The sequence below is a fragment of the Xenopus laevis genome, chromosome 6L (assembly GCF_017654675.1).
Source record: "Xenopus laevis strain J_2021 chromosome 6L, Xenopus_laevis_v10.1, whole genome shotgun sequence".
Classification (NCBI taxonomy): domain Eukaryota; kingdom Metazoa; phylum Chordata; class Amphibia; order Anura; family Pipidae; genus Xenopus; species Xenopus laevis.
In genome coordinates this window covers 27,073,985-27,087,287 of record NC_054381.1, presented here as the reverse complement: position 1 = coordinate 27,087,287, position 13,303 = coordinate 27,073,985, and the positions used below count along the sequence as shown (strand labels likewise).

General features: G+C 37.0%; 1 protein-coding gene across 1 annotated transcript in view; it reads left to right on the top strand.

The window, feature by feature from the left end:
* The window catches only part of plxdc2.L (plexin domain containing 2 L homeolog), a 284,395-nt gene that overhangs the window by 205,064 nt on the left and 66,028 nt on the right, over positions 1-13,303 (top strand). Inside the window, exons 5-6 of the mRNA XM_018267284.2 lie at positions 6,368-6,490; positions 9,619-9,737. Of these exons, the coding sequence (XP_018122773.1) occupies positions 6,368-6,490; positions 9,619-9,737 (242 nt within the window). The remainder of the gene's footprint in view (positions 1-6,367; positions 6,491-9,618; positions 9,738-13,303) is intronic.

The window sequence follows — 13,303 nt, the reverse complement described above, 5'->3', positions numbered from 1 at the left end:
GAAACCTGTTATCCACAAAGCTCCGAATTATGGGAAGGCTAGCTCCAATGGACAAATTATTCAAATTTTAAAAACTATTTCCTTTTTTCTCTGCAATAATAAAACAGTACCTAGTACTTGATCGCAACTAAGATATAGTTAATCCTTATTGGAGGCAAAACCAGCCTATTGGGTTAATTTACTGTTTTAATAATTTTCTAGTAGACTTTACGGAAATTACGGAAATTTATGTGGAAAACTCCAGAATTCAGGACCCATACCAAGCTAAATAGCATCTTACTCAACCCAAACAACATGACCCCAGTCTTTCAGTAGTTTGTATTTAAAAGTAGACAATTGCTATAGTTTGACACATAGACGGAGTAAGTATTCCACCTATGTGCAGAATAAATAAGTATTGGAGCATTTAAAGGAAAACTATACCCCCAAAATGAACACTTAAGCAACAGATAGTTTATATCATATTAAATGGCATATTAAAGAATCTTACCAAACTGGAATATATATTTAAGTAAATATTGCCCTTTTACATCTCTTGCCTTGAGCCACCATTTTGTGATGGTCTCTGTGTTGCCTCAGAGATCAGCTGACCAGAAATACTTCAACTCTAACTGTAACAGGAAGAAGTGTGGAAGCAAAAGACACAACTCTGTCTGTTAATTGGCTCATGTGACCTTACATGTATGGTTTGTTGGTATGTTTGTGAGTACAGTGAATCCTACGATCTCAGGGGGCGGCCCTTATTTTTTAAAATGGCAATTTTCTATTTATGATTACCCAATGGCACATACTAATAGAAAAGTATATTATTATGAAAATGGTTTATTTACATGAAGCAGGGTTTTACACATGAGCTGTTTTATGCAATATCTTTTTATAGAGACCTACATTGTTTGGGGGGTATAGTTTTCCTTTAAGTGTATTAACACAGAACTAATTTGAGAAATAAAATATGGTTGAGAAATTAGAGTCTTGTGAATAATCGTGTGCTCTAGCAAAGCAGTGACCATAATTATTTAAATGGCAAAGGTTAACTGACAGGAATATGAACTAGTAATTGAAAAAGCATACAGGCTTTTGTTTTTCCTGCCAATATTAGACTTGCTTGGCTAAACATTATGAAATACATGAAATTGCTTTGGTCATGTTAGCTCTAAATTATTATTCTCTTAAATTCACGTTGAACAAATAACGCTCTGCCTTAAAAAATGATTGTCACTGTTAGTGCCAGTGGGGAAACTCCAAAATCTGCCACTGCCCAGGACCATATTTAACACAGCAGTAACCAAGAAGAATCAGATGGCACACACATAGCAAAATGTGCTTAAACCTTGTGCACAATTGTGCAGAGATCCGAATAAATCACAAAGTTTAAGCACATTTTGCTATGTGTGTGCCATCTGATTCTTCTTGGTTACTGCTGTATACATGGAACTGTTGAGCAGCAAAGTTCCCAGATAGAGCACCACTGAAACGTGACCCACGGAGTTTGGATTTTATTAGTCCATATTTAACACATCATCATTGGAGGACATGCGCTTAGGGTTGCAGTTTTAGTGGGGCATAATTTTCCTGCATACTTGCCTGTGGTTGAGCAGGGGCAGGCATTCTTCTGCACATGCGCTGAATGATGAGTGAGGTCGGCTGAGGTCCGGTGCTTAGGGTTCCACTGGACCAAAATATAACCCTGCCTCTGACTCCATGCAATGTTTGGACTGTATAGTTGAACTTTATTTTCCAACTGCAACACAGAGTTTACTGATCATGTACAGTGCCACTGACAAACTCAGAAGAAGGGGAACAATTGTGAAGGCATGGATCATTACTAAACATTATAGACCTCATTAATGTTGCCCCAGGTAGTGGGAAAAGTGCAATAATAGGCTGTAATCTGCCATTTTTGTGTGCTTTGCACACTGTGGGGGCCATTGTGCATAGAGCTGTAGGCCTCTGCACTCCTTCTCAGAGTTCAGTGACTTGCATACTCTGCCCAGAATGGATGGCTGCTTTCTAGCCATGTTCTATTTAAGCCTTCAGTTCTCCTTTTTTTTTAAAGGTCATAAAACCCTTAACATTTAGGAGCAATTTTTCTTGAAAGGAGAATGAAAGCTCCAATCAATGGGAGGTGACAAATGTTAGGGCACCCCCCAAGGATTGAAATGACTTACCTGATACCCCAGGCCAGTGCTTCTGTTTGCATAGTAGATCGAAAAGGCCAACTTTTTTTCTTAACTCATGCGTGCCCACAAGAGAAGGAAGAGCATTGCTCAATCCTTAGTGCCCAAGGCTGGTGCAGTTCTCTGCTAACACAGGGTATCAGGTAAGTCACTACAACCTTGGGGGTGCCCTAACATTTGGAGCTTTCGTTCTCTTTTAATCACTAGATATTTTAAGGCTACACATATGTGGCAGTTGATTGTATTATTAGAAGTATATACCATAAAAACTATCACAGCAAGAACATCATTTATCACGAACCACATATAGGGTTGCCAACTTTTCTACAAAAAATCCCAGCCTCCCAATATCTCTTTATTCACTAATAATCACATTGGCACCAAATGTAATTTTATTGGCCTCACCAGTGAAATTCTAGGCAGGTGGCAGCCTTAAATAAAAATTCTGTAACAAACTCCACAGGTTGAACTTAATGGATAGTAAACAGCAATCCCACATAGCTTACAGCTGTTCCTCCCTTGGGCTGCACTTTCTCAAAACAGTAGGAGAAGGTGTCATTAAGGGTAGGACAGCTGTAAGCTATGCTGGAGACTACGCTGGCATCCATTATTTACCCAGAGTATTGGATTCCTGTCATCATTCCCCTTACCTCACTTTTCTGTTCTTTTTAAATGGAAATAAATGAACTTTTCTTCACACTATAACCAAGCTTTTTTCCTTTATTTCTTTGCTTGCTGCAGAAAATTCTCAGTCAATATTATTCATTATCACCATATCTTTTGTGAAATGGCCATACAGGGGTTTTCTGGATAATGGATCTTTCCATAATTTGGATCGTCATACCTTAAGTCTACTAATCATTTAAAAACGAAATAAACCAACAGGGTTGTTTTGCCTCCAATAAAGATTAATTATATCTTAGTTGGGATCAAGTACAAGGTACCATGTTATTATTACAGAGAAAAATTAAATAATTTTTCAAAATTTGAACTATATGGACAAAATGAAGTTCGAGTTCGGAGTTCTGTAATTGGGAGCATTCTGGATAATGGGTTTCTGAATAACGAATCCCATACCTATCTAATAGTGATAGGCAAATTTGGGCCATTTCGCAGAAAAATTTCCGAAACGTCGAAAAATTCACGATACTGCGCTGACGTCTTTTTTTTTTCGCTGGCGAATTTTCGCGGCAGTTTTGTGTATCGCAGGATAATAGATTCTATATTTCTCTTTATAATTTTATGGACAGAATGTGTGAGGGGCTGCATAATGTTTGACTCAAGTATGTTTACCTAAAATAATTTTATTTTGATATAGAGCTAATTGAACAAATAATAGTTAAAAATAACAGGTTGTAATACACATTAGTAATCTGTGATTTGGAACCCAACCTGTGCACTTAGCTGTCTAAGAGGGACTGTTTTCCTGTAATTCGGAGCTTTCCCGATAACGGGTTTCCGTATACCTGTATTTTGCTGTCTTTTCTTATTAAGCTCCAATCAGGAAACAACACAATTTTCAATGGCACAAAGCCCATCAGGCCAATTAATTATGTTGTAAATTAGGGGCGATTTGTTCTAGCCGTGTCCTGCATACAATATAATAGAAATTCGCTTTTGCTGGTCAAGTGCGTTTGGCGCGCTGCACCGGCATTTACGCAGGCGCACTCTGAGGTTAGCCAGGAGAGGGCCCCCGGTGACTGCCTGGAGGGCCCTTCATGTGGCAGTCCCTGTGGGCCCCCATTGCTCCAGTCCGACCCTGCCTGCTGTGATAAAAGTTGTGTGTTTGCTTCAGAAACACAACTATAGTTTATATAAACAAGCTGCTGTGTAGCCATGGGGGCAGCCATTCAAACACAGGATACACATTAGATAACAGATACGCTCTGATGAATCCCATTATATACTATAGAGCTTATCTGTTATCTGCTGCATATCCTGTCCTTTTTCTCCTTTTTCAGATTTGAATGGCTGGGCTGCCTCCATGGCTACACAGCAGCTTGTTTATATAAACTATAGTTGTGTTTCTGAAGCAAATAGAAAAGTTTTACCAGTGATTGGGAACTGTACATTATATTGTCATTCCTTTAGAACACTTTTATTTTTTAGTGTTACTGTTCATTTAATGGGCACGTAAAGGTAAAAAATTTAAATCCCATTTTTCCTTTCTTTAATGAAAAAGAAACCTATCTCCAATATACTTTAATTAAAAAATGTGCACCGTTTTTATAAAAAATCTGACTGTATGCAGTGAAATTCTCCCTTCATTTACTGCTGTGAATAGGAATTGTCAGACGGTCCCTAACTGCTGAGCAGGGAAACAATCATACTTATGAACAGCAGGGGGAGCCCCCGCCTTACTTCCCAGCCATGCAGAACTCAAGCAGCTTTGTTTATGATGATCCCTAAGCAGCCCAGACCACACTGAGCATGTGCACAGTCTTAGTCTTACAAAGATGTTTAACAAAGTTACAAGATGGTGACCCCCTGTGGCCAAATTTGAAAGCATAAATCATTTGTTTGATTAGGCTTTTGGTGCAGTAAATTCATTGTTTATATTAAGTATACAAAATACAGCATTTCTAGCCTTATTCCATTTTAGACTTTACATGGCCTTTAAGGTATAAAGATCTAAAATTATGGAACGATGCCTTTTCTGGAAGCTTCAGGTCCCAAGCATTCTAGATAACAGATCCCATACCATTATATAGAAAGGTGTTAACTATATTCAAAAGATTTTCGAAAAGTGGGTAACAGTGGGGAAAATTGAGAAATAGTGTGACAATTGCTGGCATAATTCTCTGACAACTTTAATATAGTTATATGGGGAAGCAGTTTTTGGTTCTTTGGCATATCAGTTTTGAGAATTCTGTCGTTATCAGTTCTAAGCAGAGAAACATTTTAAGATTTTTTTTATTTTTAATCTCAGGAATTACAGCTGACTGTAGTTGGCTAAAAATGACCATCAAGTGACACTGTTGGATCAAATTTATTATGTTGGTTAAAAAATGGTAATATCATGAAAACGAATGGAATCTGAATTGCAAAACTGTTTCGAAGAGCTCTCTGCACAATTTTACAATTGGTTTTGAAGGTTTACATTAAGGGGCAGATGCATCAAGGGTCGAATATCGAGGGTTAATTAACCCTCGATATTCGACTGGGGAATGAAAATCCTTCGACTTCGAATATCGAAGTCGAAGGATTTTGCGCAAATACTTTGATCGAACGATCGAAGGAATAATCGTTCGATCGAACAATTAAATCCTTCGAATCGAACGATTCGAAGGATTTAAATCCATCGATCGAACGATTATCCTTCGACCAAAAAAAGTTAGGCAAGCCTATGGGGACCTTCCCCATAGGCTAACACTGAGTTCAGTAGCTTTTAGGTGGCGAACTAGGGGGTCGAAGTTTTTTCTTAAAGAGACAGTACTTCGACTATCGAATGGTCGAATAGTCAAGCGTTTTTTCATACAAAGTCGTAGTCGAAGGTCGAAGTAGCCCATTCGATGGTCAAAGTAGCCAAAAAAACACTTCGAAATTGGAAGTATTTTTTCTTCTATTCCTTCACTCGAACTTAATGAATGGGCCCCTAAAACTCTACCTTAGTTTTTTATCTTCATTTGGTATTGGTCTAATGACCCATCAAAAGCCAAGGCATCCTCCATAAAAATATAGCACCTAAAGCAGCCTATATTTAGCCACACAGTTTCTATTACACAAGCTCTTTCATGGAAAAAAATATATTATGTACTTTTCGGTCTCAATGTTTCTTACTCCTAATCTGGCATTCAATAATGATGTGTGCAAGGACTGTAGCGCAGGTAATGGCGGCACTGGTAACAGATTAGTCATGGGCTAATGGCCAGCCTACTTTTCTGCTAACGATCGCAGCCGTTTCAGTTGGCTGGATATAGAAAGTACAAGTGCTAAAAGTATGCATAAGAGTAATACATTCACTCTGAAATAAGGAAACATTGCAAGAAGCAGCTAATATTCTGTCCAACAAATGTGTTTTGGAGACATTTTGCTGTGCTGTGCAAGAGTCTAAATCTTTGCAAAAGAACTCGGGTTCTTGATGAATGTGCAATACCATATAATATCCGTAGCCTGCGTTAGCATTTTCAATTTCCTGTAGTGGAACGGGTTGTCAGAAATCAGTTACAATATCTTAATGTTTTCTTTAGGTTTTATTTATACAGGAGAAGTGGTCCATCGAATGCTGACCGCCACGCAGTATATTGCTCCATTAATGGCTAATTTCGATCCGAGCGTGTCCAGAAATTCAACCGTCAGATACTTTGATAATGGTATGTAATAGAAAAACATGATGGTTCTGTAATTTTTGCATAATTCTGCTTCAAATACTGATTTACGGTTCAAAGCCACAGTGTGTTCTGTATTAAGTAAGCGCTTATATTTCTTGTATTCACTGGAGACTTTCATGTACTTATAACTGTAATGCTCTGTTATGTGCCCGGAATTTCAATCACCATAAACACTATGCAGGATACTTTCTAGTATCATTTTTTATTATTTAAATGTATGATAATGTAAGAATATTTACAAGTAAACTCACTGGGAAATGGGTATACCACAAATCAGTTAATTCCTTTAAAAGCACCAACAAAAAAATGACTTTAAATACAAACATTGTAGCCGTACTGTTCAAGCAGTAAGCCAACATACAATATGAAGTAACTCTACATACATACAGTATCCATGCACCTTTATAACCAGCCAATCAATTGTGCTGTTAATTTACTGAAACCTGGAGCATAATCATGAAGTTAGGGCACTTCCACATTGGTACATTTACATAATACAGATACAAAACATAACAAGATACAAAACAGCTTATCTTTGACCGATTCTGATCTGTAGTGTCCTAGAAGTTATTTACAACGCATATTCCTCTTTTTAGCTCTTCCGAGGGCTTCTTGACTTAAGCACTTTACTCGGAGTCCTTCCACATTTCCTTCCACAGTCAAGATGCTATAGAATATTGCTTTTAAAAGGGTTTTGCTGCCCCATATTTCTTCTCTGGCACAGGTAAAACTACACCCTGTTGCTGCCCCTGTGGATTTTCACTTTCACCATTTCCAACCCAAACACCGTATCCTAGTTTACTGACCAGATCTTGTAGGTTCCGCTTGCTAGGAAGCTCAATTCCTCATCTAAACCATAAATTGAAAGATTTTCTCATTTGGTGTGGTTGCCAAACAAGCAGATCTTTTTCCTATTTGTGCACGTTGAAGTGGGCAATATTGGGTTGATCCAATTGGATCACTGTGAAAGTACAGGTCATTGGGGCAAGGGCCATATCAAAGAGGCGATATTGGTCAGGTAGACCAGTTGGAGGACCCATACACAGGCCAATATGCTGCTGACTTGGTTTGTCAACAGCTATTATCTGCCCATTTGTGGCCACCTCAACTTTCATGACGCACATCAGCAGGCACTTTTGGTGGGGGGGCAACTTTTTCTTGCAGAGGATCCTTTGATGCTATGTGAAAGATCAGTTAGAATCAGTCACAGAACTACCAGGGAGTGCAACTGCACCAGGCACCGCCACACGGTTGACTTTGGAATAAAGAGCCAGGCAGTTTTGCGCTTTTTAACTCATTACGAATAAGAAAAATGGGGGGGGGGCTGGTGTAACTCTTGCACCTGATCCCTTAGCACTATATATTATTATTACTGGTCAGAATTTTGGTTGATAGTAAGGAAATACACCAACTTATAAAGACAGAAAATGATTAAATAATGGAAACTGGGGGCTAAGAGACATATTTACTATAGGGCCACAGTTGCAATCTGGTATATTTGCAACAAAAAATGACAGTGTCGTGCAACCCCTCCCTCATCTTATTCCACTGTAAATTGATCAATTCTGCAACTTTCCAATATGCTTTCCATAGTGGGCCATGCACAGATTCTCTGGAAAGCAGACTTCAAGTACCAGAATCCATCTCTTCACAATGGAACAATGTAAGGGAGGGGTTGCATTAACTCTACCTAAAGGATGTTGGGAAACGGTTTGTCATGGTTTCCTTTGAATCTGTGGAACCGGGTATGTCTGTGTGAAAATAAAATTAATTCATATTTATATCTGGAAGTTGAGGCTTTTTTTCTGCACCCTTTCTGCATAAGCTCAACTGAATGAACACATGTCAAAAAGGGGGGGATATATTTTCTTTTAATGACCCTTATTGCGTTCGTTTTCCCATTTATTTTGTGTGTCAAGCAGCCCTTCCAGAAACAAAACTTATTTACGTCACATATACTGTAAATATGGGCAATATTCACATCTCTGTGAATAAAAGCCCCTGTAGCAGGTCAGTCAATTCATTCTTGAGCACAAAGCACTATTTAGCTTGTTTTTATAGCATTCATTTTAATAAAACCAAATAATAATAAATCCAACAAAAGGTATTTACATTGATCTGAAAACAAGTCTGCAAGATTTTCTATACTCCTCTCAGATACTGCAGTTTAGAGGCAGAATTATCAACATTCAAATTGTTTTTTACTGCAATCGATTCATTTTTTTTTTTCACAAATTCAAGTTTCCAAATCTCAAGGTTTTGAGATTGCAAAAAGCAATGAATAAAATGAAAAAAGTTCATGTAGTTGTATTTTTTTTTCATTTTGGCTATTTTTCAAGTTTTTAGAATTAAAATTTTGAGTTTCAAGTTTTCTCTTAAGCAAACAAATTTAAGATTTTCGAGTTTTAACAAATTCAGAAAGAAATCAAAAGTTTTGATTTTGATAAATCTGCCTCATATATAACATTACAATATTTTATGTGATTTATTACAATACATTTTTTTACATTAAACTACTAAACAAATTAAAAAATGTTTTTTTATCTAAGTTGCCAAAAAAGATATACTCTTCATGAATATAATTAGATAACTCTCCTGAATGGCAAAGCAACCCAACCCCTCTGAAACCATGTTCCATTCGTATAATATTTCTAGAGATTGCAGTTCATGTATTAATTCGTATTTGCATCAACCATTGCACTGTTTAGAAGAAGTGATGAGCGAATCTGTCCTGTTTCTCTTCCCCCAAAAATTTGCCAACCTGTGGAAAGATTTGCAAAATTAATTGAAGTCATTGTAAGTTTTTTTTGTTCAAAATGTACTGAAATCAATGGGCATTTTTTTTGCTGAGCTTTTTTTAACATAAAATGCATTGAAGTCAAGGGGCGTTTTGGTGCATTTTTTCCACAAATTATTTGCAACAAAATTATTTTTTTTCTCATGGTTGCATGAAAAAAATTCACTAAAGCAGAAAGACAGAAGGTGCTGAAAAATCTTTCTCATCCCTAGAAGTTAGTGAATATTTATAGAGCAGCGAAAGAATAGCTATAAGAAGGTTGCTGAGCTGATGGAAATAATTCTTTCTTTTGCTTGTGTTTTGGCTTTTCCAGGTACTGCACTTGTTGTTCAATGGGACCATGTCCATTTACGGGACAACTACACCCTTGGAAGTTTCACATTCCAGGCCACATTAATTAATGATGGGCGGATAGTATTTGGCTATAAGGATGTAAGTAACTATTGAAATATTTTACTCATGCAGTTATAATTTATACTCGCGTTGTATCGTCTGTGTTAATATTACTACAGGTATGGGACCTGTTATCCAGAATGTGCAAGACCTGGGGCTTTTTGAATAATGGATATTTCTATATTTTGGATCGTCATACCTTAAAGGGCATGTAAAGGCACTTACTTTAATTTAAAAATGTGTACTGTTTTTATAAGAAACCTGACTGTATGCAGTGAAATTCTCACTTCATTTACTGCTGTGGATAGGAATTTTCAGACGGTCCCTAACTGCTGATCAGGGAAACAATCATACTTATGAACAGGGGGAGCCCCCGCCTTACTTCCCAGCCATGCAGAACTCAAGCAGCTTTGTTTATGACGATCCCTAAGCAGCCCAGACCACACTGAGCATGTGCACAGTCTTAGTCTTGCAAAGATGTATAACAAAATTACAAGATGGTGACCCCCTGTAGCCAACTTTGAAAGCATAAATCATTTGTTTGATTAGGCTTGTTCATGTTTATATTTAGTATACAAAGCAAACAGTATACAGCATTTCTAGCCTTATTATATTTTAGACATTACATGCCCTATAAGTCTACTAGAAAATCTTGTAAACAATAAAATCCAATAAGCTGGTTTTGCTTGCCCCTGGTCATGTGGCTTTTGCCTGAACTTTAGGAGAGAAATGCTTTCTGGCAGGCTGCTGTTTTTCCATCTCAATGTAACTGAATGTGTCTCAGTGAGACATGGGTTTTTACTATTGAGTGTTGTTCTTAGATCTACCAGGCATTTGTTATCTTGTGTTAGGGAGCTGCTATCTGGTTACCTTCCCATTGTTCTCTTGTTTGGCTGCTGGGGGAGAAAAGGGAGGGGGTGATATCACTCCAACTTGCAGTACAGCAGTAAAGAGTGATTGAAGTTTATCAGAGCACAAGTCATATGACTTGGGGTAGTTGGGAAATTGACAAAATGTCTAGCCCCATGTCAGATTTCAAAATTGAATATAAAAAAATCTGTTTGCTCTTTTGAGAAATGGAAGAATTCTGCTGGAGTAGCATTATTAACTGATGCGTTTTGAAAAAAACTTGTTTTCCGATGACGGGATCCCTTTAATGTGGAGATCTGTTTTCAGCATTCAAGCTGTATTTATTTCTTTTTACTTTTTTTTAAATGCACATTTATAAAAATTAATGGAACAATGCTATTTTTATCGAGATTGATTCTTTTTCCAGAAATGAATGTAAATATAGAAATGATCAGGAAAAATATTGCAATAAAAACTTGATCGATCGAGGTAAGCAGGAGCAGCACTATTAAAGGAAAACTATACCCCCAAAATGAATACTTAAGCAACAGATAGTTTATATCAAATTGAATGACATATTAAAGAATCTTACCAAACTGGAATATATATTTACATAAATATTGCCCTTTTACATCTCTTGCCTTGAACCACCATTTCGTGACTCTATCTGTGCTGCCTCAGAGATCACCTGACCAGAAATACTACAACACTAACTGTAACAGGAAGAAGTGAGGAAGCAAAAGGCAGAACTCTGTCTGTTAATTGGCTCATGTGACCTTACATGTGGTCTGTATGTGTGCACAGTGAATCTTACGATCCCAGGGGGCGGCCCTTATTTTTTAAAATGGCAATTTTCTATTTATGATTACCCAATGGCACATACTACTAAAAAAGTATATTATTATGATAATGGTTCATTTACATGAAGCAGGGTTTTACATATGAGCTGTTTTACTCAGTATCTTTTAATAGAGACCTACATTGTTTGGGGGGTATAGTTTTCCTTTAACTAATCCATTTTGAAAAAAAAGATGCAATTTTTTGATTGAAATATAAAATTCAAGTAAAACAAACTCTAGAAAATGAAGATTGCAGTTTTCATGAATCATTTAAAAAAAAATTGACCGCAAATTTTAATAAATAGACTCCTATATGTTTTTTTTAATTTTACGGTTGTAATTTTACAGTTTTACTGGTCCTTTGATGACCATATGAAAACTCCTAAAAATGCCCTGCAGTGTTCTGCTATGGATCAGATCTGTTGAAAAGTAATAGACTTGTTCGTTTTATAGTTTGAAAATATAACCTATCCTGTTATGCTTCTAAGGGACCAGACTACCTCCCATGAACGACAGAAGTTTTTCACTCCAGACTAGTGTTAAGCTTTATTATAACAAAATAGTCAAATGTCCCAACTGCTTTTGATGGTACAGTTATAGGATCCCTTATCCGGAAACCCGATATTCAGAAAGCTCCGAATTACGGAATAGACTCCATTTTATCCAAATAATACAAATTCTTAAAAATGATTTCCTTTTTCTCTGTAATAATAAAACAGTAGCTTGTAATTGATCCCAACTAAGATATATTGAATACTTATTGGAAGCAAAACCAGCCTATTGGGTTTATTTAATGTTTAACTGAATTTTAGTAGACTTAAGGCATGAAAATCCAAATTACGGAAAGATCCGTCATCCGGAAAACCCCAGGTCCCGAGCATTCTGGATAACAGGTCCCATACCTGTACAAAAGAAAATATGAAATTATTGTATAATACAGTTAAAAGCCAATGGGATGCTTGACAAGTTTGTTACACAAAAACACAAATCATTAATGTTTTGATACTCATAGTATTTAAGAGGTTGTTTGCCTTTAAACAGGCTTTTAGTATGATGTAGAGAGTGATATTCTGAGACAATTTGCAATTTGTTTTCAAATGGCGAAATGCAGAATTTTGCCACAAATCCATGGTTGGCAAAAAAATTCGCTCACCACTAGCCATATCCCATAGACTCCATTTTATCCAAATAACTCGAATTTTTCAAAATGATTTCCTTTTTTTCTGTAATAATAAAACAGTAACTTGATCCAAACTGAGATATAATTAATCCTTATTGGAAGCAAAACAATCCTATTGGGTTTATTTTAAATTGGGTTTAAATTGTTTTCTATAACAATGATTTAAGTTATAACAATTCAAACCACGGAAATATCCATTATCCGTAACACACCAGGCCCCGAGCATTCTGTATAACAGGTCCAGTTATCACCTGACGAAGGGGGAACGCCCTCCGAAACATTGTGTGACGCTATAAACACACCAGGGGTAGGACCTGAAGCCTGTTTTATCTTCATCAGTAGATTTGCCACACAGTCTGTATTTTACTGACCTAATTGGTACACCATCTGCCAAGGTAGGTTTACAAATGTACCACCAATACACCTGCCAGTAAATTTTTGGCGACCCTAGCCCATCTACACTACATCTAGCCAACAGTCCACTCATTACATCAGAGTTCCTTTCCCTAGTGTCATATCTCTATCACCTTCATGCTGTCCACTTCCTTCAACACCTGCCCACCCACCACAGCCGGCCAGTAAGGTTGTTTTCGAACCCTATATAACAGGTGTTAGATTTTTAAAGAAGGACAGTGCTGTAATTATGGATGCATCAAATCTACTATTTTGGGATTCGGCGGAACCCTTGAATCCTTTAAGAAAGATTCAACCAAACCGAATCAGATCCCTAATTTGCA